General features: G+C 29.6%; 4 protein-coding genes and 1 long non-coding RNA gene across 11 annotated transcripts; 2 read left to right on the forward strand and 3 right to left on the reverse strand.

The window, feature by feature from the left end:
- Nucleotides 1-25: 25 nt before the first annotated feature.
- LOC117238183 (protein deltex) lies at nt 26-3,034 on the reverse strand. Of its 2 annotated transcripts, XM_033502865.1 has the most exons (7): nt 2,515-3,034; nt 1,965-2,157; nt 1,615-1,884; nt 1,243-1,531; nt 832-1,150; nt 385-740; nt 26-292 (listed from the first exon to the last, which is right to left on the reverse strand). In XM_033502865.1, exons 1-6 carry the CDS (start codon nt 2,682-2,684, stop codon nt 386-388), a joined length of 1,596 nt encoding a protein of 531 aa, XP_033358756.1. In that variant the 5' UTR covers nt 2,685-3,034; the 3' UTR covers nt 26-292; nt 385. The 2 variants fall into 2 exon arrangements, with proteins under 2 accessions (XP_033358756.1, XP_033358755.1); XM_033502864.1 differs by having other exon boundaries at nt 26-740.
- A 381-nt stretch (nt 3,035-3,415) lies between these two features.
- LOC117238166 (ubiquitin carboxyl-terminal hydrolase 30 homolog) lies at nt 3,416-6,098 on the forward strand. Its single transcript, XM_033502833.1, has 6 exons — nt 3,416-3,947; nt 4,028-4,186; nt 4,397-4,560; nt 4,751-5,161; nt 5,249-5,584; nt 5,660-6,098. The coding sequence occupies exons 1-6, from the start codon at nt 3,848-3,850 to the stop codon at nt 5,906-5,908; spliced, it is 1,419 nt and encodes a 472-aa protein (XP_033358724.1). The 5' UTR covers nt 3,416-3,847; the 3' UTR covers nt 5,909-6,098.
- A 1,572-nt stretch (nt 6,099-7,670) lies between these two features.
- Nucleotides 7,671-15,487, forward strand: LOC117238165 (nucleoporin Gle1). 5 transcript variants are annotated; one of them, XM_033502830.1, is made up of 9 exons: nt 7,671-7,906; nt 10,027-10,148; nt 10,220-10,516; nt 12,845-13,270; nt 13,354-13,444; nt 13,555-13,842; nt 13,920-14,224; nt 14,306-14,684; nt 14,757-15,097. In XM_033502830.1, exons 2-9 carry the CDS (start codon nt 10,116-10,118, stop codon nt 15,017-15,019), a joined length of 2,082 nt encoding a protein of 693 aa, XP_033358721.1. In that variant the 5' UTR covers nt 7,671-7,906; nt 10,027-10,115; the 3' UTR covers nt 15,020-15,097. The 5 variants fall into 5 exon arrangements, with proteins under 5 accessions (XP_033358721.1, XP_033358720.1, XP_033358719.1 ...); XM_033502829.1 differs by lacking the exon at nt 7,671-7,906 and adding an exon at nt 9,762-9,851; XM_033502828.1 differs by lacking the exon at nt 7,671-7,906 and adding an exon at nt 9,771-9,861.
- Nucleotides 8,032-9,388, reverse strand: LOC117238168. 2 transcript variants are annotated; one of them, XR_004494131.1, is made up of 3 exons: nt 9,348-9,388; nt 8,934-9,041; nt 8,032-8,722 (listed from the first exon to the last, which is right to left on the reverse strand). It is a non-coding gene; the product is annotated as an uncharacterized LOC117238168 (long non-coding RNA). The 2 variants fall into 2 exon arrangements; XR_004494130.1 differs by having other exon boundaries at nt 8,934-9,218; nt 9,290-9,378.
- On the reverse strand, nt 15,158-19,090 carry LOC117238167. Its single transcript, XM_033502835.1, has 7 exons — nt 18,976-19,090; nt 16,795-17,219; nt 16,351-16,579; nt 16,037-16,179; nt 15,825-15,954; nt 15,559-15,741; nt 15,158-15,456 (listed from the first exon to the last, which is right to left on the reverse strand). Exons 2-7 carry the CDS (start codon nt 17,191-17,193, stop codon nt 15,290-15,292), a joined length of 1,251 nt encoding a protein of 416 aa, XP_033358726.1. The 5' UTR covers nt 17,194-17,219; nt 18,976-19,090; the 3' UTR covers nt 15,158-15,289.
- Nucleotides 19,091-26,794: the final 7,704 nt, after the last annotated feature.

Consider the following 26,794-nt stretch of genomic DNA (forward strand, 5'->3'; position numbering starts at 1 on the left):
CCGTGTAATTTCTTTTCTCTAATACATTACAGGAAAACTAATGTTTATATATAAATATTTACTACTTTTCTGAATCATTACATGAAACAGAAATAAACTAGCAAGTAAACTTAAAAATATGAATATAACGTAATTGTCTGTCGTGTTGCGCAGTGTATGTGCATCACAATTATGTTACACATAAGAAACTAAAATTGGCTTTGGACAAGTTATAAATTTTTAATACTATTACCTTTGCATCGTTTAATTACTTTAAAAAAAAGTGACATTAACTGAACACACAGTGCGGAATCTACGGCATTATATTAAATTATAAGTCTACTGAATATTTAATATTAATTGTAAAATTTGATCTCATATAATGTATTAAATAGAAGTTATTACTTCATTGTAATTCCTGGTACAATGTAGGTGATGATTGCCCATCTGTTACGCCCTGAGCTGCTAGTTCAGCTAATGTTCTTTCGAGGTAACTTTTATCAGGGTAACCATGACCAGTTGTTGATGGTCCCAGTTCAGTCTTATGATGAATTTCATTCCATGTTACTACATCTTCTCTTCCAGTAGTTATCGATCGTCCGATTGTAAATATAAGTTTTCGTTCAAATGCAATTTGTAGCAATCTTAAAACTCTACGACCTAAATTATTATCTGGAAGGTAACATATACGTGGAAAGCCTACAGCATAATAAGCTTGACCAGGATTGGGATGTTCATTTCCTTGAATTCCTGATGGAATGCTGAAATTGAGCATTTATTTAAATGAAATAGTTACTTCTCAAATATATTGGGCGATCTGTAATTGCTGGACGAAATCCCTAATCTACTTACTCATAGGTTATCTGAATTGTATTTGTATTTGGAAAACCAGGCAGTGCTCGGAGTATTCTTGTCCAATTCATAGTTCCAGGAGGTTGATTTCCTCTTTTTTCACCATAAATTAAACGACAAACAGGGCACTGTATATACATAGGAGGTTGTTGACAACTAAGCATTGCATTCAAACATGCTAAATGTAATCTATGTTTACAGCGAGTTAACTCTACTGTTAGTGGCTCTGGCGTACCCAGACAGACAGGACAAGAGTCGCAATTATCACTTTCTACTACTTTCACATATTGGGAAATAACATCAGATTCAGTGTCTACACCTGAACAAAGTAAATTCATGTAATATGTTATATAAAACTATGAGAAAGTATGATAAGGGTAAAAGTAAATTAAAGGAAGTATGATAAATTACTCAAAATGGCATCTTTGAAAGCATCATCACTTCCTACACTGCTGTCCAATAAATCTATTGGATTTTCATGACTCAAATATGTAGAAACTGTATCAACGCTTGGCCTTCGTCCACTTTTTGTACTACTAGAATCTACATCCAATGCACTATCCCAAGTTTTTCTTTTTTGTCCAGATTCGATACTTGTAATTGAATTATTATTTTCTATTCCATGTTTATTACTAAATATATTAAAATTACTCAAAATAACACGAGCTATGTTTGATGGACCGGTATCTCCACTTTTGCTCTAATAACATATGTAGAATTATCATCATATAATGATAATATAATATCATATTTATAATATTAGTAACAAGTGCTCTTTTTTACCTTTTTATTATTCTTTTTTGTATTTCCAGTAGATGACTTTTTATGTGTGATTTTTGTAGTTAAATTTTTAACAATTGCAGATGTTGCTTTTATTTCAGAAATAGCTTGTAATTCTTCTAAAGCTACTTTGACTAAAGGATAAGGTGCTTGCTGAATACGTCGTATCGATCTTACATATCCAGTGCAACAACGAACTTGAGTCAAATTACAAAAATTTATGATATAAGGAAAACCTAAATAAGTCTTAGATACATCAATAGTTTTATCACCCTAAAATAAAAAATTAATAAAATTTTTATAATTATGATTAATTTATAACTTTTATTTTTCTTCATAATGTTCTTACTTACTCTTGCCCATGCTTCTTCTATCAAACATTGCACTTCCATATCATATGTATGCCAATCATCTGTGTCACCAGCCCACTCCCATTTAGCACCTTTACCAGCTGGAGAACTTGGAAGATAAAATTTTCTTCTAATATTATGCGTTTCATTCCCATCCTCACTACATTGTGTTTTAGTTTTTAAATTTATATAATACCTATTTAAAGCAATAGAAATATATTTTTTTTTGTATATAAATAAATGTTTTTTTCTGTATATAAATAAAGGTAAAAGTTTATTATATGTATTATATTATATACTAAAATTATATTTATATATAATATAATAATATTATATATTATTTATGTTATCATTATCAATTATCAGTATCCTGAAATATAAAACTAAATGAAATTATATTTCTTTTATGCTTTATACTTTTTGTTTTTTATAATCTTTTCCTGAAACAATCTTTGACATAAACATGTTTTATTTATATTTGTAGAAAAATGAGAAAGTTTTCAAGCGGACTTAGATATATCAGAATCTTTGGTTACATATATTAAATACAAACCTATCCAAACTAGGATCTGCATCATTCAGGAAAACCCGAGTTAATTTTTTACAATGTGCTCTCTCAAGATGTTGCGACACCGCAGGACTATAAGGTCTCCAACGTCCGTGACGATTTTCCCACTCCCACACAACAACAGCATGACCATGTTCTTGCGCCTGGGCGTTCATTTTCTTAAAAATTTACTTAAGAATTTCACATGCACGCGCAACACATATTTGCGCAGTCAAAACGTGAAAACATTTTCAATTTTTTTGCATTCAGCCTAATTTATCTCACTACACAACACACGCGTCAACGTATATGTACATACAAATAAATTCATGTATATCACACCATTCATATTGTAATCTAAATTACAATATCAAAATATACAAATGAACTTTAATAATGAATTTAATAATGAATAACGATTTATCTACTGAATGAATTATATCAAATAAATTCTATTCCTTACTTCATATTATCTTGTTTGTAATAAATTAACGATTAATGAATAACGAATATAAGACGAATAACTTCACCTGAAGTACGCGCAATTTTAAGCATCGAATAATCGCAATATCGATGATCGACTTTGAATAATTGTATTTAAAAATTCTTGTTACTTAAATTTACGTAAATGTTATAAAAGTTGGTTTAGGATACTTTGAATCATATATCTCACTATTTTTAATTAAAGTCATCATAATAGTTTGAAACATTTATACATATATATATATACATATGATATAATTATTTGTTTTCTGTTTTATTATTTATTGTCTCATTTATCTTTAATAATATCTTATAATAATACTTTATTAACTATTATACAATATTACTTTTATAAATCTAGCAAAAATTTTTATTGTTAACATTTATATAGTCTCCATAAAAATCTATATCTACTTGCATATATATGTATTATGTGTATTCATGATGTCAAATGAATGTTTGGTCAGAGCATCGTGTGTATACAATTATATCGTTTATGATTTATAAAAACTGTGATTTTTTATGAAGAAGACATTAATTTCAAATCAATACAATCGAGAGTAACACATAAACTTGTATATAATAAATAAATCATATTTCTTTGTATTATTATTGTGTAAAGGTTGTTCAAAGCATGATTAAATTATTTTCGTAAATGCAACTTACAACTTGCTGTAATAAACTTTAAACGAACTATGAAAATACTGAGAAATTAATTATTCGTATTACGAAAGATTAATAACTTGAGAAAGATATGCATATGTGTTAATGGATATGTTTGTTCTCTGAAGTAACGTGTAGGTTAGCTTTTGCAGTTTTTCAAGAAATTTCTAATTTCAACGAACATTCCAAGAATATGGATGTAGAAAAAGTTGCTGTATTTGCCAGTGTAGGATTCGCAATAGCCATTGCAGCATTTGTTATATGGGGTCCATCTCCTAAACCTCGAAAAAAAGGTATAGTGCGAAATATATTTAATTTCTTACAATTGTCCAGGAGAAAGATATTATATGTTATAATTTATGTATCCTTTTAGGAACAGTTATTGGAATCAATAATTTAGGATACACTTGCTTCTTGAATTCTCTTTTGCAAGCTTTGGCGGCTTGCCCAATTTTTATTGGATGGTTAAAGAAACAATATGAAGCAAATGGGAAAGTTAATTTCATTTCGACTTCATTATCTGTTTTTGAAAGTATGTTGTTAATTTTAACAAAATGTCCTTAATTTTATTAATTCTTTACTATAAAAATAATGACTGATATTTTATTAAGAAATAAATTATAGTAAGAATTTTTAATTCATTAAATTTAATTTACTAAACTTAAAGATTTATTCATTCAAATACTATAAATAATATATATATTATTATGGAATGTATATTATAAATTTTTTTTTGGATTAGAAATCAATGGATATACGGAAGATTTATATGGTGATGTAACACCAATTGAAATAATTTCTTCACTTGGTAGTCAATGGAAATTTGCACCTGGTCATCAGGATGTACATGAGTTATTTCATGTAGTTCTCAGTGCATTACAAGCAGAAATTCAACACGGAAATAGGGTATGCTTACAAACTAAAAGTTATCAAACTAAAGTTATATTGAATTGTTAAAAATACATTATTGTTTGGTATACTACATAATATATTAAGTAGTTTGAGAAAACTTTCAAATTTATATGACATATTTTTAAATCTTTAAAGTAAAAAGACTAAATAACAAGTTAAATATATCTACAACAAATGATTTCAGAAAGGTTGTTTGTCTGATGCTTTACCACAAAGTACAATAATGATAACAGATACAAAGAAATTGGGTGATCCTTTATCATTTAGAAGTGTATCTTGTAATGATATTGTATCAGCTAACAAAAGTCCTAACATTCCAAATGGTTTTGATAGAAATTGCAACAGTCATGTAATATCTTCGACGACGTCCATATCAAGTATTCCTATGGCATATAATAAGCCAGGTATAATCCTTGCTAGGTCTTCAGAACTACTTTCAAAAAATGTTGGAGTTGAGGAAAATAAAGAATCTCTTAAACCGTGGAACTCCTTATGTGCTATGTCATTTTCTATTGCTCCACCAATATCGATAGTAGTACATCCATTTTCTGGCTTATTAACTAGTCAATTACAATGCAGTTGCTGTAAATGGAAGGTTAGTCTTTTATTTTAATTAGAATTTTACTTTACTTTAATACAACATATTTAATTATAAAAAAATAAATAAGAATATCTTTTGTAGTCTGCAGTACATTATGACAAACTTGAAACAATTTCTTTACCTTTGCCTCCTTTGGGTCCACATATTAAATCATATCACACATTGGAAGAATTATTAACGCGTTTTGTAACCAGTGAAATTGTTCAAGACGTTTCATGTGACGGATGCGGAATGCGTTGTTTAGCTACTAAAACCTTAACTCTAGGCAAACTCCCTAAATGTTTATGTTTACATATATCAAGAACCACATGGAGCTCTTCAGGAATACCAATTAAGAGAGATGATCCAGTCAAATTTCCTGAAGTACTAACTTTAGATCCTTATACTTTTATAGAAACAAAAAAGCGAAATGCACGGGTATGATATACAATATAATGTATCAAATATATATGTTTGCTAGTCACAAATTTAATATGAAATATGAATTGATAGGGCGATCCTGAAGCAACAATGTTACTTACTAATCGAACAACGCTACAAGATAAACATAAGTATCAATTGCGTGCGATTGTAGAACATCGCGGACCTGTTGATTCTGGGCATTTTGTTTGTTATAGACGAGGAAATAAAGCCAATCAGTGGTTGTATACTTCGGATAATGTAGTTGAGAGCATATCCTTGATTGAAGTTTTATGTGCCACACCATATCTTCTCTTTTACGAGCGTATTAATAGCATATAAGGATAGTTAGTAATCAATTTTAGTAACCGCAGGAAGTTTAGGAATGATGACTCAATATATTGAAACGATGTAATGATCATAATGGAATTTAAGAGACTGAATGTGTCTAATAATAGCTTTTATGTTCCTATTGCAAAACAGTTTAAATTACTTCAAATTATTCGTTAAACAAAGAGAACAAATATTTATATTTATGTGAATTTTTTATTTAATAGATTTCACATTTTCTGTATCACTTTATTTTCGTACAATGGTACATAAAAAACAAAAATAAAAAATATTTTTTTTGCTTATAATTTTGACATTATGATTTTCTAACTGAATGAAATAGTGCAAAATTTGAAACAAATTTTTAAAAATTATACCTACTTAATAATTTATGTGCAACAAAACAAAATAGTCGACATTTAGGGGAAGCATCATAGAATATTGTGTATGTAGAATACTATAGTTATAGTTTGTAGAGGATTGCATTACTTGCTTGGTAAATTGCATTGTAATAGTGAAACAAAATCAAATTGTGCCAAATTAATCAATCGTTTTTATATATAAACTTAAACTATTATTTTATACATCTGGAGTTTGAAAGTTTAATTCTGGATATGTACTTTAAATGAAATACATTTTCGTGCAATGAAAAAGTAATAAGTTGAGATTTTCAATAACTTGAACAGTGATAATTTTCATACCCTTGTATCATTTAACTCAACCCTTTGTAATATACCTAACTTTAATATGTAGTTTTCTACATCTAATCTAGTTTTTATAATAATTAAATTACAATGTTACGTTAATGCTTGTTTATTAATAATATTCTTTATTTCTCCATCTGAAGCACAAATGTTTTGGAGAACCCATTCTGGAACAGGCGTACAACTGCCCATGGAGATTTTAAATTAATACCTGTACCTTGTAGCCATTCTGAATCCACAAGATTAAATAAAAAAATTACAATAATATCCACCACAATGAGTGATTATATTTATTTTATTTTAAATTTATTTTAAAATATAAACTTTTATTATATGGTTGAAGATAAAGCAATAAAAGATACTAAATCTTAAATATTCAGATTTCAATTTTATAAGAAAATAGAAAAAATAGTCTTGCAAAATTGAAATTCAAATAGCTTTCAAACTAATCGTTTTCTCTAAAGATTTAAAAACGCATTGATCGATGTATAAATAAAAATATGTAGTTCAATTTTTAAAATTGCAGATAATTCTGAAATTTTTCAAATGCCCTTAGATCCAGAGCAACTACTGTACCATGGAGTGCACCATTACTATTTTAAAAATATTTTAACTTTGCCTAATAAAATTTGCATATAGAAAAATTCTATACATATATGTATATAAATAATTATATAGTACTTTGTACGATAAGTATATACATGAATTTTCGATTCGCTATAATACGAATAAAGATGAAATGCTAAAGAGTTGAATGGAGTTAAATAAGTATGAAGAGAATCGATCTGTTATGTATTGCTGAAGTATGGCGTTATGACATATTGACACAGCGGCGTGCAACATGAGCACGCTCTCGGTCGTAGATACAGGTGTGCAAACTTTCGTGGTAGGGTAAGACTCTTTGTGACCTGGTAATGTTGATCGATTTGTCCGCAGCAAGGCGCTCCAATCGAGAAGTTAGAATTTGTTGTGTAACGCCATTATGTAAATATAGTCCGGGTCTAGTTGCCTCTGTCTGTTTCTCTCTCTCCTTAGTGCATGTATAACTTTACACTGAGCAAATTGAAAAAGACTTTATATGCCAGCGCCGTTGATGTATTACGAAAAAATAGCGCGAAGTTAAAAAAGTCGAATGTATATAGACTAAAATAATAGTGTTAGTGAAATAAATATACAAGTTTAATATGAAAAAATATGAATATATAAAGTAATAATTAATGAAGTTCACAAAAAGGGAAAGGTGAATTTAAAATATTTGCAAACATTTTTGTCGTTTGTTTTATTCTTATGGATAAAGAAGATATAGGTATGTATTTCTTACATTTCAAGAGAAGCATTAAATTAAATTAAATTCAGTCATATATTATTAAAATAGATTTATTAGTTTTTTTATAATTCACAATATATTACTATATGAAGAATAGAAATATGTAGAATAGAATTGATATATTTTACGTACAATTGAACAGGATCAATACAATGTTATTATAATATATGAAGTACAATGTAGAATTAAATATAGCAATGTAGAATATTTTATGTACAATGAAACAGAATTAATACATTACTGATGTGAGCAATTAATTTACATGTAGTTTGCAGGCAAATTAAGAAAATAGTAATATTTATATCAATATATATAAATAAATAATAATATATATGTAATGAAATAATAAAATTTATATATACATAGCTAACCTTAATTTTGATACAATTTTATTTGCACTCTTCTCTTAGGAATCGACATAGTTCTAAGTCAGCTGTAGTTACTATTGTTTCTGTTTCTCTACATGCAGTTGAACAATTGTAATGAAGCATATTCATGCATGGAAAGATAATAGCATGCAGAATCGGGTAAAAGTTTTTCTTGTTTTAGGTCTTTCACTATATCCTTTAAAAACTCTACTTGCTTTCAAGTATCCAACTCATTGTTTTAATGTCTTATTTTCTTTTGTTGTTGAGAGTAGTTTTCTTTTGAGATTGGTTAAACTCTTTTTTGTATGTTGTGGAGTGTTCTTATTGTTATGGGCATGGAAAATTATCTCATACGTAGTTTTGGATTGTTACTTCTTCCTTGGATGTGTACTCTTTGGTATATTATATGGGAACCAATACTTATCAACTGCAATAAGAAATAATGTTCGATATTATATATAAAGATTTTAATCCTTAAACATTAACATTTTATATTACATAGTTATGCTCAGTTGGATTACTCATTAATATCTTCCATAAAACTCTGTTTTTCACAATAGTACATTCATAGAAAGATATATTCATAGGATTGTGTAAAAGTAAAGTAAATAGTATATTTGAAACTTCTTTCAACTTACGTATTTCCTTGATATTTATAGGGGAGTCATTGCATTTTATAGCAAAATATTCAGGTTAGGGAATTTTTTCTATTGTTGAAGATGACGCAGAAACATGTTCATTATTATCTGAAAAGAATCACGTTTCATATTATTGTGGTAGATTGCAAAACTGTTTTTAGGGAAATGAGCAGAACACATAAAACTGCTATTGCTCAGTTTCTATCCTTCCTATTAGTCTCTGGAGACTTATTAGTTTGACCCATTATTTATAATGGTAATCACGATGCTTTATCTCATGGAAATCTAGACATAATTATATGCAAATTAAAACAAAAAATATCAAGGCTATCGTAAATTGAATAAAGGTTGTGTACCTGTTCAATGTTGCATTTGCTTAATTGTTGCTCAAATTATCATAAATTACATATTTACCCCTAGTTAGAACTAAACAGTAAACTTTCACTTGTATAAAATACTCGTACAATCTTTAGAGAATACAGAACAATACATTTTATATAAAACTTATTTCACACTGATATATCGCATGTTCGTTAGTGAGTGACAACTTGACAAGTAATAAAATAGTGAGCGCTGCGCACTGGTAAACTTTTGTAATGTTCTGACAATCTTTTCTAGTTCTCTCTATTTCTCTACTCGTCTCTAATAGTGAGAATTGATATCAGTGGGAAAGGGGAATAAAATACACCGGTTAACCTATGGTGGCGCTATGTACCAAAGTCCAATATAGCCATGATCAACGTGACACCATGTTCGGCGTATGAGAATTCGTGTGAAGATTCGCTCGCGTATTCATAGAATATATATCAGTGCATGCGAGAGATACGAACATGTCCAGCATGTCACTTGCTTTTACTCTTGCTAGCTTAAGTTTATCACTTTTGGCGTACAGTGTTTAGTATGATTGAAGAGTAAATGGTGTGTAACGGTATGTTGCTACGTTTTTACTAAGATGCAAGATGTTAATATTCTAAAATAATGTTGATATAAACTTTGTTATGGTATTAGTATATAATGCTATATTAGTATACTTTGTAGTAGTACGTATACATGTTTGTATGTGGAATAAATTTGACCGAGTATAAATTTATAGGTTATACTTGCACCTGCAACCTTTTGTAAATACCCGATCTTTTGAAATTTATTACTTCATATTTTACTTTTTGTAACGTAAATGCAGAGATGCCTCATTTTGTAAGCACTAAAGACGAAATTGTAAGTATAACTAAATAATAATATTATAAACTTTTACAGTTTAGTAATATTATATTTTGATCTTTTGGCAGGTGCAAAATATGGAGGATATCGCTTCTGATTTTGCTTGCCTTAAAATATCTGCTTTGCAAAAAGCTTCTCGTATATCAGGTGAAGTGGATAAAATTACAATTGGTCCCGATTCAATAGTGAATGAAAGTGAAAGTGAAAGATCAGAAAATATAGAAAATGAACGGAATTCTTGTAATATTACAGTTCCACAAAAATCTGTCTGCCCACAGCATAAAATTTATATGCAAAGTGGTATTACCTTCTCAGTTAAAAAGATTCTCTTAGAAAGCGAATATCAAAGGAAAGAAGAAGTTCAGGTAATATAGATACATTTTTATTTTTATTTTACTTTCAAAGAAATATAACTTCTATATAATATAATTTGCATGCAACATGTAACTTAATCAATAGATATTATTTTGTTTCATTTAATTATTTAGAAGTTTATTTCTCTCATCAATTTCGATCATTTCTGAATATGTTGTCAGGAGCATGACTGTGAACAACTTTTTTCTATGTATATAACCACCGCTTGGCTCTAGTTTCTAACCTACATATTTGAAAAAAAACTGTTGGTACCACTATAATGAATTCTGCCTACAACTGTGTATCCATAGCAGCGTATGCGTTAGTTTGGTTGCCGGTCGCCTTATGACAGTGGCCGGATACAACCTAACTTAGGGCTAACTCTTACCTTTTGTTTATAATATACAGGGTGTTTTATGTAAGTGGAAACGCTAGAATATATCACGAGAGATTAAAGATGTAACAAAAGTTATTTGGTTCAAATGGATATCATATCCCTTTGCGGACGGAGCGGTTCTAAGTCAACCGTACCGTGGGACCGAGCTATCGCCGGATAGTCATCTAAAATTGCCAGCGCACATTCCTGCTTAGACGCGATTTTCGTTCATAGCATTCCAAGATGTCAAATTCTAAACATATGTATGTACACAGATTCTCCACAGGATAAATAAATTGACACACATATGAGTTTTTTATATGTACGCATATATGAGATATATGAGTTTCTCGACCATAGCGACGCGTTTACATGGGACACATATATGAGTTTTGGCTCTATCAATTGGTTTCCTCAAACTCATATATAAGTTTCTCGGCCAAATTGATGGTTTACGCAGAACGCGTATATGTGGTGGTAGTTCGCGAAGGGATATGGTGCAAATTATATTTGGCATTTTCATCTTTGTAAATAGGACTATATATTTTTTAATGTATTAATCAATCCATCACCGCATTTTTTGTAAAAAAGTATTAACCTATTAATGAAGAATTATTGGTTAAGCAGATATTTTGACTTCAATTTATCAAATTTAACATATGAAAGACAAAGGAAGACGCGAAGCAGTATTCTTATGTTTACATTGTCTTTGTCTTTCATATGGTAAATTGATACGTTTTATCGTTATACAGGGTGGTTGGTAATTGATGGTACAAGCGGAAAGGGGGTGATTCTACGCGAAAAAAGAAGTCGAAAATATAGAATAAAAAAATTTTTTTTATTTTTTTTTAATTTTTCCATCGAGACAACTATCTACAGTGAGATCCGTTATAACGTACCGCACGCGTACCGAGCGAAAATTCAAAGTCGATTTTCTCGAAAACAAAGCCTCAAACGAAAAATTTTTATTCTATATTTTCGACTTCTTTTTTCGCATAGAATCACCCCCTTTCCGCTTGTACCACCAGTTACCAACCACCCTGTATATGCAGGATTCATTGTCTTTTTGTTTTTTGCGAACATCTGGGAAACTAAATCCAAGCAGTGATTATAGGTATAGGAAAAAGTTGTTCAGAATCATGCCTCCAACAACATATTCAAAAATCATCAAAATCAGTGAACAGAGCAAACTTCTAAATAATTACCTTTGTTACCTATGGAATTTTTGAAAAGCAACATTTTGTAAATGAATATTATAGACAATTATGTGAGTAATTATTCTTTTTCAACTGTGCAAAAATTATACAAAATATACTTAATGAAAAAGTTGTGCTATGGAAACAAAAAATATATGGGATGTATATAACAGATGAGGACAAACTTTAGAGGCATATAGTACTCATCAAAACAAACAAAACGGTTTTAATAAACATGAATCCAAAAATCATCAATTTCTGAGTGGTTTTTTCAATAAGACATTATCTTTACAGCATATGTTTAATATGCCTTATGTTCAATTTAATATACACTCAGGCATGTTTTCTCATAGAAGCATATCACACATTGAGAGATCTCTGGCATTTAACTTATCTCTTAGCAACAGTTTTCAATTTGTTGTATCAACTCATTTAACAAAGCAACTGGTTTACTATACACTATACTTTTATACACTTGCATAAGTGTATAAATATCTTACAACTTTGAAACTAATTGTTTTTGAACTTATGTTTATCAAGACCAGTTTTGATGAATACTACATGCTTCCAAAGTTTGTCCACAACTTTTATATACACATCTGTTAATAGTCAAAATAATGATGTTTGATGAAAATTGAAAATTTTTGCTAGTCAAATAAAATTTTTAAAAATTAATCTATGAAAAGATATATATGTATAAAGTAGTAATATAAATTGTTCCATAAATAACAAATGTATAAAACCATAAAAAATGTGATTTCTTTTAGAAAAAAATTGCATGTCATTGGCAACATATGAAAGAAAATGGGAAAGTTATACAGAAACGTATGGCAATGTCACGTTCACATATGGTTAAAGAACGTGAACGCAAAAGTAAGGAGAACTATGCATATATACTAGCAGAAGAAAGAATGGCAGAACAGGAAGAAATACGTAAAAGACATGAACGACAGAAAGAAGTTGAAGAATACAGAAAAGAAATGAAAGAGAAAGAAGAATTGACCAAAGAAATAATGATTTTAAGAAATGTATACAACCAAAAAAATAATGATTTTAAGAAATATGCAATGGAACATTGCAATTGTATGGAGCATTGTAAAGACAAAAATTCTTTTGCCATAATATTATCTTCTTATGATACAAAATTAGAAGAGTTGCACCTCCAATTGAAGTTTATAGATGAAAAAATTAAGGTAAAAAGTAAAACAATAAAACTTTATTAAATACAGTATACGAAAAATACAAAAATACATATGTATATGTATTTTATTCATAGATAGGTGAAATAACACCCGCCGATTTGAATATTATGGTAAAACTGGTTCAACAAATTGATGAAATGTTAAGTATATTTAAATCAGAAATAGGTAAGTTTTGTACTATATATCATGTCTTTTCTTGTTAGATTTTGTGCAAACACACAGTTCTTTATTGTTTTATATTATGTGTTTTATATATTGTTTTTTATATACCTTAGATAAAATAAATGTTCGGTGTGAGGTAAATTCAACTGGAGCAGAAAATACAGTACATTCTCATACAACACCATTGTCAGATTCACAACAGGCGTTTAGCAACAGTCAAGCAGTTCACGAGCCAGTTATTTCAGAACAAACAAGTACTGATAACGAAGTACAAAAATATGAAGACGAAGAAAAAAGGGGAAATGTGCAAACAGAGAACATGATTTCTACAAATATTTCACAAGAAACATCTCTAATTGTTAATGTAGAACGAAATGTATCAACGACCGAATCAGATAAAGGTAAAATAGGTTTGTGCCATAATTGTAATTTATGTTCTTAATAAATTAGTAATAAATACATACCATTTTATTTACAGATCATTTGTATAAATATGTCGATAAAGAATTGTTAGAAATATATGTGAATAATAAAAAATTTTTAGAAAATCATGTAAAAATATTTGATGAGTTTTTACAATCTCCAAGTATGAAAAAATTTAGATTTGAATGTCAAAAAGCAATAAATATACCTGTAAATGCAATATCTGGCATTAGTCAACAACATCTGACAGATAAATATGAAAGATTACATATTCTGCTTATGGGGAAATCTTGGCCAAATGTTAATGAACATCCACATGGGGCAGATTTTTGTAAAAATATTCTAGCTAAAAAATTAGTTGTATGTAATTTCATATAAATCTTATATTTGTACCAAGTATTTTAAATTGTAACAGATTTTATATATAATCCATTTTAATAGAATCAAGGTGAGACGCTTGTTTCAAGTAAACCAAAGATGGCATTTCCCATCGCAGCTATAATCGTAGCTCTTTGGAGCGATCATTCCGATTTCGGAGATTTGCTTTTATCACATTTTTACAATGTTTGTCCGTTTACGGTTCCTATCTTTATGCCAAGGATGGTAGGACAATCGGATAATGATTATTATAAATTAATGGGTTATAAATATGCTGAAGATGGCACAATTGAAAAGCATGATAAATTTTTGAAAAGAATGTCCGGTTTAATGAGACTGTATGCTTCTATTACTATCACGACTCAAAGGAAAGGAACTGCTAAAACTAATCCACATGGACTCCAAAATGCATGGCGATGGTTGGCTGCTATTTTAAATTTTGGTAATATAGACATCTAGAAAGTTACAGAAAATTGTATTGGAGTCTCAGTAATATTTTGTAATTTTGTTTCAGAACCGCGAAAGGAAATATCAGATCTTTGTGCAACTTTCTTATTGGATATGCTTGAAGTTGCTGGAAATACATTATGGATTGCTTATCCAAAACAATTCCATAAGTTGTTAATTTTATTGTCGGAAGAATATTATCCACGCATGAAAAATGTAGGATCTATCGGCAGTGGTCCATTGGTACGGCTTGAAGAATTTTTGAGAAATAGCTTAGCAAAAGGTTCTATATCCCCTCCTGATGGTCAACTTCCTCCAAATTTTTGGTGATGATAATACCACTGAATCAATTTCTTTAATTTCTAATTATAAATTTCTGACTGTTATCGATACTCGTAAAACATTATCGGATATTGCAAGAATTTTCTCGTGCAAAAATATTTTAAAGTAATTTGTACATATGAAAGATCATTATTTGAATGTCATATTTATTAAACTTTCAATGTGTGAGGAAAGAATGCAAAAAAATGTAAAAATAATAAGTGATATATGTATAATTATGCGTATGCCTATAAATAATACAATACGAATAACATAATCTTAGTAGTATGGTACACTTGTAACTACAGATTTTACACCGTCGAGGTTGTATAATTTTTCAGAATTTGTGGCAAATCTAGTAATCCCAAAAGGAGCGAATCTATCTACCCATTCTCTGTCTTGATTTATGTTTAGTAAGTAAGTTGTAATTTTTCTTTTGAGGACGTCTACAAATATAATGAAAAGTAAAAATCATAATTCATTGCATAAAAGAATTATAGCATGAATGAAATACGTCCTATACATTTTTACGCCTAAAACTTTTATACCTGAAAGTGTTTTCTTTATCATGATGCGATAAGGTGGTAAAGGTCCTAAACTTGTTAAAATATGAAGTGAACTGATTCCTGGTAATGTGTTTTTGTGGCACTTAATAACAGGAGATTCTAAAATTCCAACTTCTGCTTGTTTTCCTGCAACCATTTGTAAAGCAGCAATCTGTGTATCAGCATCTGAAAATTGAATTTATAATTCGTTTAATCATTTTTATAGTATACTGAAAATAAAAAGCATACTCTTAATGTAATGTACGAACCAAGCGTGTTGCCGAAAAAAGCTGGGCTTTCACCTTTCGTGTATAAGTAATTAAATAACAAGGCTGTTACTCCACTATTTTTCTTTCGATCTGGGAGAGAACATCTATGACCGCGAAGATCTGTAATATCCTATAAAAATCTTTCTCACATCAATATACTTATACTTTTATTTAGTTGTAACTACAATTGTATATTTGAATTTGATATTTACTTGTACGTGTAGCGCGTGGTCTGTAGCTACAACAACATCAGCATAAATGCACGATGAATTGTCTTTATTAAGATGATGTTCGAAACAGAAACTCACAGGTAGAAGTTCACCATCTTCCCAGTCTGCACTTGCTGATAAGATAGCTGAAAAATATGAATTTACTCTATTATTTAATTAATTACAACTTATCAGTTTTTACATGCATTCCATACGTATTTATGTAGGTAGAATGATAGGAAAGAAAAGAATTAACGAAAAAGTCGTTATACACTATTACATATAAAAATTAGATTGAGATAATAATAATAACATACCAATATCCACAACTTCTTTTGCAACTGGTCTGTCACTTCTGGATTCATACAACAGTACTACAGGTTTTTCGGTAGCAACTTCGATTGCTTCTACAAGCACTTCGAATAAGCCAATTGGTAGCGAAGGTACAAGATGCGTTGTTAAAACAAGTGAACGTTCACTCAATAGCGGACTAGAAAGCGGAGGACATTTTCGAGGAACAGCAACATTCGAGGCTTTTTGAAAATCCTGAAAATACGTTAACAGTATTTGGTTACTTAAATGACTTAGTACGTATAAGATCTGTATATTATAAAAATATTACGAAAATATTGACAAATATGATAAACACAAATCTATATAAAGGCTTAAATTTAGATTGTCTTTTACCATTCAAAAGAAAACGTCGCAATTATTAGTAAAATGATAAGTAATTATTATGATGCATTATATATGAAACTTACAAATTTATCGGCAATGGGAATCATTTTGTATTCTGGAACATTGGTTTGATGTAAAGTAATATCACTAAAACTTTTTGACTCTTTGTCCTCTGTTTTAAGTTTTTCTACTTTAAATTCAATATTTTTTAATTCTGCGATTGTAGGCTTCATTTGCTGGTATTCTGATTTTGAAACTTCTGAACTTTTAATTTCTATTTGCATTTTTTCTTGTTTTTCACTTTCTCTCAAATTTTTTTGTTTTGTTTCGATTTCGTAACTGTCATTCATAATTTGACAATTTTCAAGAGAAAAGGTTGCGATATTTATTGATTTTTTCCTATTTATCGAAGTATCTTTTGATTCCAAATGAACTTCACTCTGAAGTAAGCTATCCTTCGATGTTTTTGTCATAGAAAACATTTTATCGTATGATTTTATATTTTAATCTGGCAACAGGAAATTTTTAAAAATGATTAAAGCTACAAAATACAAAATAAACAAAAATAATATGAATTAAGAAATAAGGTGAAATAAAGTACAGAAATGACAAAATAATGAGAATTTAACGTAACTCACAGCAACGTTGACTTCGATGAAACTTTCAGTATATATATATTTTTATTACAGGCTCAAATAAAAAAGTTGTAAAAGGCGACTTTTACTATTTTCTTTGCGATTTTAACCAATTATAATTTTTTAAAAATTGTTTTTATATGTCATTTAATAAACTAATTCACCTAATTTCTAAAAAAACTCAAATCGTGTAGCCCAATTTTAAAAAAGTTATTCTGTCTTAAGAACAGATGATTTTCAGTGTGACCGATTCATGTATATTTTATGATAACGCATAATTTAAAAAAGAAGTATACGTATATTGTCAGCAATATGAATCAAATATAAAACAAAGTTAGAAAAACATAGTGGATGTTATAAATATAATAAATATAACAATAAATCGTGATAAATAAATATGTATTAATGCTCCTTTAATAACGATCACGTAAGAGAAAATTTATAAAATATGTACATAAATTTGATAAGGTTCCTGAAGAAAAATTGCCAACAAATTATTAATACATGCCATATAAAATAATGTTTACAATTAAGAAGTCCATTTTTTGTTTTACTGTACTGTAATTAAATTGTACGGTTTCGAATTGAAACATGTTTCGATTACATGGAATCTTATCGGTATTAGTTTCTTTTCTTAATTATGATACAAAATAAGGCGGTGAAATTCCATGGTACTTGTTTTTATATAATTCGTCAGAAGAACACATTTGTATATTTCCCTTATGAGCAATAATTATAATGATATTAGATTTGTAAATAGTGTACACATGAAGCTTTTTTGAATTACCATAAATATTTCTTCGGTAATTTTAAACGAGAACTAAAACGAAATAGGAAAAATAAAATAATCCAATTATAAAATACATATATATACACATATAATTTAATATAATATAATAATTAATTAATTATATGTATACATATAATAATTTACAACGAAAGAAGTTTAAAAAAATCTCGGATAATAAAATTTGTATGTATTTTTACATAAAGTATCACCTCCTGCTTGCTTATATTATACGTATAATACAACACATGATATATTGAAACAGTGTTTGTCAACATTGTATCTGATATTTTCATACATTTCAAAATTATAAGTGGCGAACCATATACAGTGATAAACAGAAGTATTAGCACAGACGAGATAAAACTCTATGTAAATCTCTAAAGCATAATTTTTATCAAATTCTTTTGAAAAATATAATTTTTGGTCTAAAGTTTAAATATATATATATATGTATTACACCTCGTTATTGTTAAGCAACTGTATGATAGAAATAAATAACGTCTGTTGTTACAGAAGATTAGTTACTTTTAAGGTTTCAATTACTGTAAAATTGGCACGAAAATTGATTCTAGAATCGTATTGAAAATAATTTCGTGGAAAATGAAACGTTATACGAATAAACTTCAGTCTATATTAATATCTTTTATTTTCTTTTATATAGAATTACTGTCCCTCCGATTGTATCATAAAAATACACATCGATGGTCATGCGCGTATTAATCTCGACAAGGTTCAATAATTCGATTCAATATAGTAGGTACTGATCAAATTTTTTTGTATTTCGATAGAAAATTATTTATACAGTATATAAATATATATATGTACTAATTGAAACTTACTCTCGTTTGCGCTACTATTAAATCAGTTAAATGGAATACACTGTATTGAGAGAATAGTTCAAGACGAAAACTGTGAAATGTTCACAGTGATGACAGAATAATGAGAATGTTACTTACGTACTTGGAATGGTTTATGTTCATGCGACGAGTGTCGAGAGACGTCATGTATTCGTAGATAATCTTCAGTCGATGGCCGCGTGATGGCTGCGTGTTCCAAAGAAATGATGCCATTTTAGTGCAGGTTCCAGCGATACCGATGGGAGAACAAAGATATTGCATAGTTTCGCACTTTGCGAATTTCTGCTTCAAACTTCTCGTCCATGTTGTATCACAAACGATCTATGGTTGTATTAGATAGAATAGTTCACGATAAAAAGCAACCAGTATGTTTTCTTAAATTTAAGTCAATGTTTAACTTTCTTTAAACTATAATCTTTTTATTTAAAACAAATATATGCATGTATGTATATTTAATTTGATTCCATTTATAAAAGGTACGTAATATTTATTATAATATAAAAAATAAGCAGTATTTTCCATAAACTATATAATTAACAATATTTTTCAATAAAAAATTATAAGTTTCAATTTATTCACTTTCACACAAATTCGATTCTTTTAATATAACTTCTTGCAGGGATAAAAGCTAATCATTTTAGCCATTAGTCATAAAAGATTAAGTATTTTTTAACATCCGCTATTAGTTTTGAAATACTTTTTCTCAGATTCATCTTAATTTTTCGTAAGACTCATTATCATGATTATCATTTCGTAAGACTATTATATCGTGATAGTTCAATATTTTTTTTTACACTTTCACGTTGTGCTTTGCCTTGCTTATAACAGAAGATGATTAATTTACCTCCAAAAACGTACTAATGAAGAATGAAACAATGGAACTGTAATAATTTAACGCTCACTTAACGAAAAATGCTTAAAAGCAATTGAATTCTCACATTCATGTTAGATGGAATCACAATATTATAGATGTATAATTTGTAGTCTAATCATTGGTATCATTGTATATTTTTATTGTTCATTAATACAACGTACAAATATTTTCCAAATAAACTATCTAGGAGATAATGCATTTTATATCAGAAAATGCTCTATTGAATTTAAATACATATACCGAAAGATAGTATACAGTGACGAGCAAAGGTGTAAACACGCTCCACTGATTTTATGTAAAAGGCAATAATACGACTAATTTTTCAAGTGATCGGTAAAGATTAAGTAACAGTAACTACAAGCTGCGTCTGATCAACGAAATGTAATAGTTCATTTTCATTAACATTAATAATGTCATGAAATGCAAATTACTGCATGTTTACAATTTTGCACTTTAATTATACTCGTCGAATTATGGTTTCAACCTAGTACTTCATCCACTTTCCTTTACTTTTTTTTAATGCTTTTAATCTACGAGGCATACTGTCAATTAAATTTTTAATTATTTGTGGTTCAATATTGTACCATTCCTGTTGTGTTCTTCCCCATAATTCATGAACACCTGAAGGTGGATTATTATATTTTGCCAGCCTTCTTTTCAAAATGGACTACAAATTTTCGATCGGATTCATATCCGGACTTTGTGCTGGCCACTTCATCACAGAAAAATTTTGATTTTCTAGCCAGGATTTAACTATTTTTGCAGTATGCTTATGATCCCCGTCTTGTTGAAATACTACTTCACGTTCATTGTATCCAAAGAATTAACTACAGAAGGTAAATTACTTTGTAGAATGGTCAAATGCTCTTTTCGCATTATACCTTCGATTCGAACTAAGGGACCAACACCTCTGTGAGTAAAGCAACCCCAACACATAATTGAGCCACCTCCAAACTTCATAGTTTGTTTTATACCACCTGGTTGATCATTATTCTCGGATGAAGTTCAATACCAGGACCTTCTGTCAGATTCGAATCTGTTAATTTTTGTTTCGTCACTCCATATAACTCTTTTCCAATCTTCGGTCGTTTATTCTTTGTAGGTGTCCACAAATTGTTTTCGTAATAAATATTTCTGTTTGAAAGAGCTGGTTTACTTTCTTTTTCCTTCGCTCGTAAACTAATTCTCTTTAAAGAGCGACGAATGGTCCATTCGCTAGCACTTATTTCGATTTGCAGAGTAGCAATTTTTGCTGTTTTGTAACTATCCGACCGAATACAGTGTGCAATTTCACGTGCTGCTCTATCCGAAATAAGTCGCGGTTTACCGTTTTGTGAAGAAATTGGTGCACTAACATACTTTTTTCTTATTCTTGCAACTATCGTATGACTGACACCACATTTCTCTGCAATTTGCCGCAACGACAAACCTTTATCACACAAACAAATAATACTGTTCTTTTTATCTTCACTAAGTGGCTTCATCTTGGATTAAGCATATCAAACTGAAAAGTAATCTAACAATGGCGTGGAACAGTTGACTGCGAAACAGTGGACAATCAGTGCTTATTGACAGTTTCGTTTCCCTGACATTTACATGCTATCATAAACGTTTCTGACGAAACGTGCAAAACTGTAGACATTGTTTCAAAACACAATTATTATAAAATATTCTGTACATTATTAATGATAATGAAAATGAACTATTACATTTCGTTAGTCAGACGTAGCTTGTAGTTACTGTTACCTTTTTTTTTTTTTTTTTTTTTATTAACGTGGAGGAAATCCGCACGGACACCAAGTCGCTTCTGGGGTAAAGCGGCGTGGTAGTGCCGGACTCCAACCGACTTTTTTTTTTATGTTTATGTTTATTAAGCCCAAGATACAAATTTTTTAAATACCTTTTGGTGTTCACAATAAACGGTGAATGGACTCCAACCGACTAAAACCTCCACGATGACCGTCCCGGCTGCGATCGAGAGGGGCCCGGAAACCGGTGTGAGCGATACACCGGGCCCCAGTTACTGTTACCTAATCTTTACCGATCACTTGAAAAATTAGTCGTAGTATTGCCTTTTGCATAAAATCAGCGGAGTGTGTTTACACTTTTGCTCGTCACTGTATATACACATATACGTATGTACAGGGCGATCGGAAGTGATCTGTCACGAGTATCAGAGCGTTATTCTACACCTCCGCATTGTTTTTCACACATCACGAGGGTCAAAAATCTTAAAGGAACCATAGATCGCAATTCTTGTCTTGGAGAAGAAGTTCCATTATTTCTCGACACATTTTATTTGTAACGTACAGAGAAAAATAGCATCTATTGTTGCGCGTGGATACTCCAAATCTCCCGAAGATTACGTATTGACTTTAAACGATGAAAAAGTTGGTGAATCGGTCAATGATGACTTTTATGATGATGATATTCACGTTTAATTGAGTTATAAATTATAAAGTTGTAACCGACTTTTGCAGTCTCGCATATGTACATTGTGCAAAAGGCACTCGTTTTCATCGTTTAAACTCGCTCGATCCTAGTTTATAGACGGCAGATAAGTGGCCGGCGGCGGCAACCAACACTGACGCATACGCTATAGGCATAATTCACTGTAGTGGTACTAGCAGTTTTTCTTGTAAATATCTTGAAGACGAATCCATCCCTTCTGCATGTAGGAAAAAATTATTCAAAATATCCAAAAATCATTGAAATTGAAGGGTACTTAATCTTTCTACAGATTCGCTCATAAAATAATTCGACTTTGAATTTTAAGCTCGAAGTCAAGTTCGCTGCTACTTTCTTTCGCAGATCTTCGCCGATCCAGAGGTTTAGAATGACGCTACGATGTTCATGACAAATCAGTTTCGAATATCCTGCACATATATGTGTATATGTATATGCGAGAATGTCACATAAGAGCAGTCTTTACTTACTTGTAACTAACTTGTTATGTTGTTGTAACCAACTGGTGATATCGAATATACATGGATTTATATAATTTTTCTTCGTTTATTTAATCTCTTGAATACCCTATATCCAATTTAATGCCAAGTTAGTGAACTAGTGAGTAATTGCTAATGAACTTGTAAATATACATATACATATATACATAATACATATGTATATAATTCGTAATAAATTTGATTCCCAATAGATATTTTGAAATAATGCAAAATTATCGTTGAATTATCATTGATATTTTACGCAAGAAATAGAAATTTATACGTGATGTACTCATCGAGTCTTGCAAACGGACGAAAGTCCCACCGACCTTATGAAATTAAATCACGGTCGATGGAGACCTCATCCGGACACACCGCTCGTGATTTGTGATTTTTCCATCTTCGGAATTTCGATTTTGATCGTTTTATCATTTCTTAGGCCATATGAATATGATGCATTATTCTGCAAAAGAAAGAAGATAATTTTATAATTTTGTTAATGTCATGAAATAAATTATAATGGTATAAAGCACAAATATTGATATTCCTTATGATCCTTACGATTAATATTCTAACTTGACTGTTCTACGAAAAGTTCTCCCTCTCACCAATCACACCGTAATGTTTTAGACTTTATATGTACACATGCATTTTTCTCACATATGGTTAAATTTTCACATACCACTACACATCTACATGCATTCTCTTTAGTCTCTCTCCGTTTGTTACGTTTTATCGATGTGCCATCATAAACGTTCGTTTCATCCCAGATCATGTTATCATTCGGATAGCTTACCAGATGCACATAAGCATACATACTTAGGTTCGCGATTACTCCATACGTACACACATCTACGTGTATATGTATATGTATATTATAACATTGTTTCAAGTAAAATTTTATATTCTAACAAGTATTATAATTTATGCGATAAATAATTTTATTATAGTTAATGAAATTATTCATCACATGAACTATTACCAAAAAATTCTACATATAGAAATTATATATATAGCACTATATACAGGGTGGTTTTGACTATCAAACATCTTATATTCCATTTAAGTAGATCTTTTTTCAAGTAATTCTTTAAACGATATCCTATCAATTGTAACAACGACAACAAAAGTATAAATTTCTTTATAGAAAACATTTTACATATACAGGCTCGTACATCTATTATTCAAGGATAATCGAAGTAAGGACAGTTCTAATAAAGATTTAAATACCATTACGTTGTAAAATAATCCAGCAATATTATTTGTAGCCCAAACAAATGCAAAATCAAATTAAATTTGTTTAGGTTCGATTGTTAATGATTGTTGTTCATAAAACATGCATTTCAATTGTAACTGGTAAATGTCTAATACTGCCATCGAATAATTAAGCTTAACGAACGGTGCTTTTTAATACTTATTTCGAATTTATTTACTGCTTGAAGTCAGATAGAAGCGCATCATTAATACTACATTCAAGTAGACTGCATATCCATTTCGTTTTTAACTAAAATAACCATTATTTCTTGAAATAGAGTCTAATACGTTCGTAGATTATAATAGATTTCGTAATATGTTTTCGTCGTGAAAGAAGTACATATTGAGAACAATACATTTACACGTATCGGTAAATATAGAATATATTTAATCTGTTGCGTAAAAAGTAGATGTTACTTACTACGTTTAACGCGAAATATTTATTTTACGTGATATACTTAAATATGTAATCTTCATTCAATATCCTGTGTTTATTTGGATTCCATACGAAAGTATTTTATATCAAGAATTTTTAAGGGATTAGCTCCTTACGTTTCTGCAGATATGTACAGTTTCCTTCGCTTTTCCGTTTGTAGCTGTGTGGGAGAAGAAATCTCGTTCACAATTCTCAGAATATCGTTCAGATGCGTTATCATGAGAGTAAGTAGATGGTTCCTGACGGATGTTCCTGGCGACGTTATTCGAATAATTTCTAATTCAAGAACGACAAAATATGATTTCGAAAATATCATTTTGATCAGTAGATTTCAAAAACTGCTCGACAACAAGAGTATGAGTTTTGTATTTTTCATAGCACTTTTCGCACTTTTTCACGCTGCTTATGGCAATTTTTCCGTTTTTTATTTTTTCTTTAATTTTTCAACTACATTCGAAGCACACGATCGATGATAATTTTAAGCACGAATGTTCTTGATTTTTAGCAAAGCATTTCGGCTTACGACGTTGTCGTCATCGCCGGTCCCATTATCGTAACATATGAATTCACGTGTTACGTAAATTCCAGCACGATCCACGCATCTCTGGCCAATTAGCGAGCATCATTTTTATCGTATCGCCACGGTTCAAGAAAAAGTCATTGACAAAAATTTGACGAAATTCTTTTTTGCTACTTTCTAACGAGTCCACTTTGTTATTTTATTTAAATGAAATATTTGAAAAATGATTACTCATTTAAGTACATAATATGTACATATATCATGTTCGGCTCCTGTAGTTACAGATATGATAGTTGAAATATTTATGCTGTAGTTTATTTGTACAAGAAAATGATTTTTCCCTCGATTATTTGATTACTTGTTTATCCAATGAAATTGTCTTTCATTTTATCTTTCATTTCCTCTCGATTATTTGATTACTTGGTTATCCAATGAAATTGTCTTTCATTTTATCTTTCATTTGATTAAATAAATTTGAATAACGAATATTAAAGAGATCCACAGTTTCGTGGATTGTTTATGCCGGTAAATTCCATGCTTAAGGAATTGTGTGTATGAATTTATTCATACATTATATATGTATATGTATTGCAATACATCGAGAATCTTTATTAATATTTTTATTTGAATTACGGAGAATGTATGTATGTATATGTAGCTATATTCATTTTCTATTTACCTCTTAATTTGTGTGAAGACGCTAACTATGTTCGAGCAAGGATATGTCAACTACTACAGTAACAATACTGTTGTTGTACAAAATAATTAACAAAAGTTTCTTTTTGCGAAATATCACTACGATGCTAAAGCAAATTAATTCACGTGACGTTACACGATATTATAGCTTTATGAATGCACTAAATTTGAATTATTAAAGATTTGTGGTAAAAATAAAAATATAGTTTCTCAATATAGATACATACTATGCAAAAGAATATCATTCGAATAAACGAAGAAGTTTGTAACTACGGATCCTGTAGTGTCTAATCTCGAATAATTTTGTCTTTTTTCATGTGTTGCATGCTTTTTTTACATTACAATTGATATTAAACAATTATCGTTGAATAGAGGATATATTCGCGAACTTCATAGAAAATATATTTCCTATAAATACGAAATAAATACGAAATAAATACGAAATAAATACGAAATGATGATGTTAGTCTTTCACTAGATTATATTTTTTTGCGATTATATGATATGATTAATGAATTACTTTTAATATCGGAGAGTACACTACTGGAATTATCGACTAATATTCATAACTTCTGTAGTAAAGTAAGCTAATATATTGTAGTAGCAATAGTTAGTTAAGTTAGATTACCAAATAAGCGATCTAATACAGGAATAAAAACAAAGAAATGAGGAATAAACGAGTGGACATGCAATGAATTTGAGTTTTTCAACATTACTGACATCTTTCTTTTATGATTCAGTTTTTCCATTTCGTTTTTCTTCTTGCATTTAGTTTCTCATTTGTCATATCTACTTTTTCTCTTTCGAAATGCTACTACCGGATAATTGTATAATATATCTACTTATTTCATAGTTTCTGCCATTCACTATTACATTTAGTATTACAGAGAGTTCAGTTCCTTTTTCACTTCCTTTCTTTTCCTGACTCGCTTTAAATAATTCCATATATACCACATAACATTTAGATCAGAACTATTTGAATAAAATTCGCGAATCTGGGGAAATCATAAAAATATGTTTGTTCATCGTTATGAAATTTGTCAAAATAGGTGGTCTAAGTACCATATACAGTATGT

This window comes from Bombus vosnesenskii, unplaced genomic scaffold, assembly GCF_011952255.1.
Source record: "Bombus vosnesenskii isolate JDL3184/JDL3185 unplaced genomic scaffold, Bvos_JDL3184-5_v1.1 scf7180000013444, whole genome shotgun sequence".
NCBI classification, from domain to species: Eukaryota; Metazoa; Arthropoda; class Insecta; order Hymenoptera; family Apidae; genus Bombus; species Bombus vosnesenskii.

Coding starts and splice junctions, on each gene's coding strand:
- LOC117238183 (XM_033502865.1), bottom strand. CDS start 2,684: ATGAACGCCCAGGCGCAAGAACATGGTCATGCTGTTGTTGTGTGGGAG. Junction 1,885..1,964: donor TAGAAGAAGCATGGGCAAGA/GTAAGTAAGAAC, acceptor TTTTTATTTTAG/GGTGATAAAACTATTGATGT. Junction 1,151..1,242: donor TTTCAAAGATGCCATTTTGA/GTAATTTATCAT, acceptor TACTTTGTTCAG/GTGTAGACACTGAATCTGAT.
- LOC117238166 (XM_033502833.1), top strand. CDS start 3,848: ATGGATGTAGAAAAAGTTGCTGTATTTGCCAGTGTAGGATTCGCAATA. Junction 3,948..4,027: donor TCCTAAACCTCGAAAAAAAG/GTATAGTGCGAA, acceptor GTATCCTTTTAG/GAACAGTTATTGGAATCAAT. Junction 4,561..4,750: donor AAATTCAACACGGAAATAGG/GTATGCTTACAA, acceptor AAATGATTTCAG/AAAGGTTGTTTGTCTGATGC.
- LOC117238165 (XM_033502830.1), top strand. CDS start 10,116: ATGCCTCATTTTGTAAGCACTAAAGACGAAATT. Junction 13,271..13,353: donor TTATAGATGAAAAAATTAAG/GTAAAAAGTAAA, acceptor TTTTATTCATAG/ATAGGTGAAATAACACCCGC. Junction 14,685..14,756: donor GGCTGCTATTTTAAATTTTG/GTAATATAGACA, acceptor ATTTTGTTTCAG/AACCGCGAAAGGAAATATCA.
- LOC117238167 (XM_033502835.1), bottom strand. CDS start 17,193: ATGTTTTCTATGACAAAAACATCGAAGGATAGCTTACTTCAGAGTGAA. Junction 16,180..16,350: donor AAAAGAAGTTGTGGATATTG/GTATGTTATTAT, acceptor CATATTTTTCAG/CTATCTTATCAGCAAGTGCA. Junction 15,457..15,558: donor GATAAAGAAAACACTTTCAG/GTATAAAAGTTT, acceptor TTATATTTGTAG/ACGTCCTCAAAAGAAAAATT.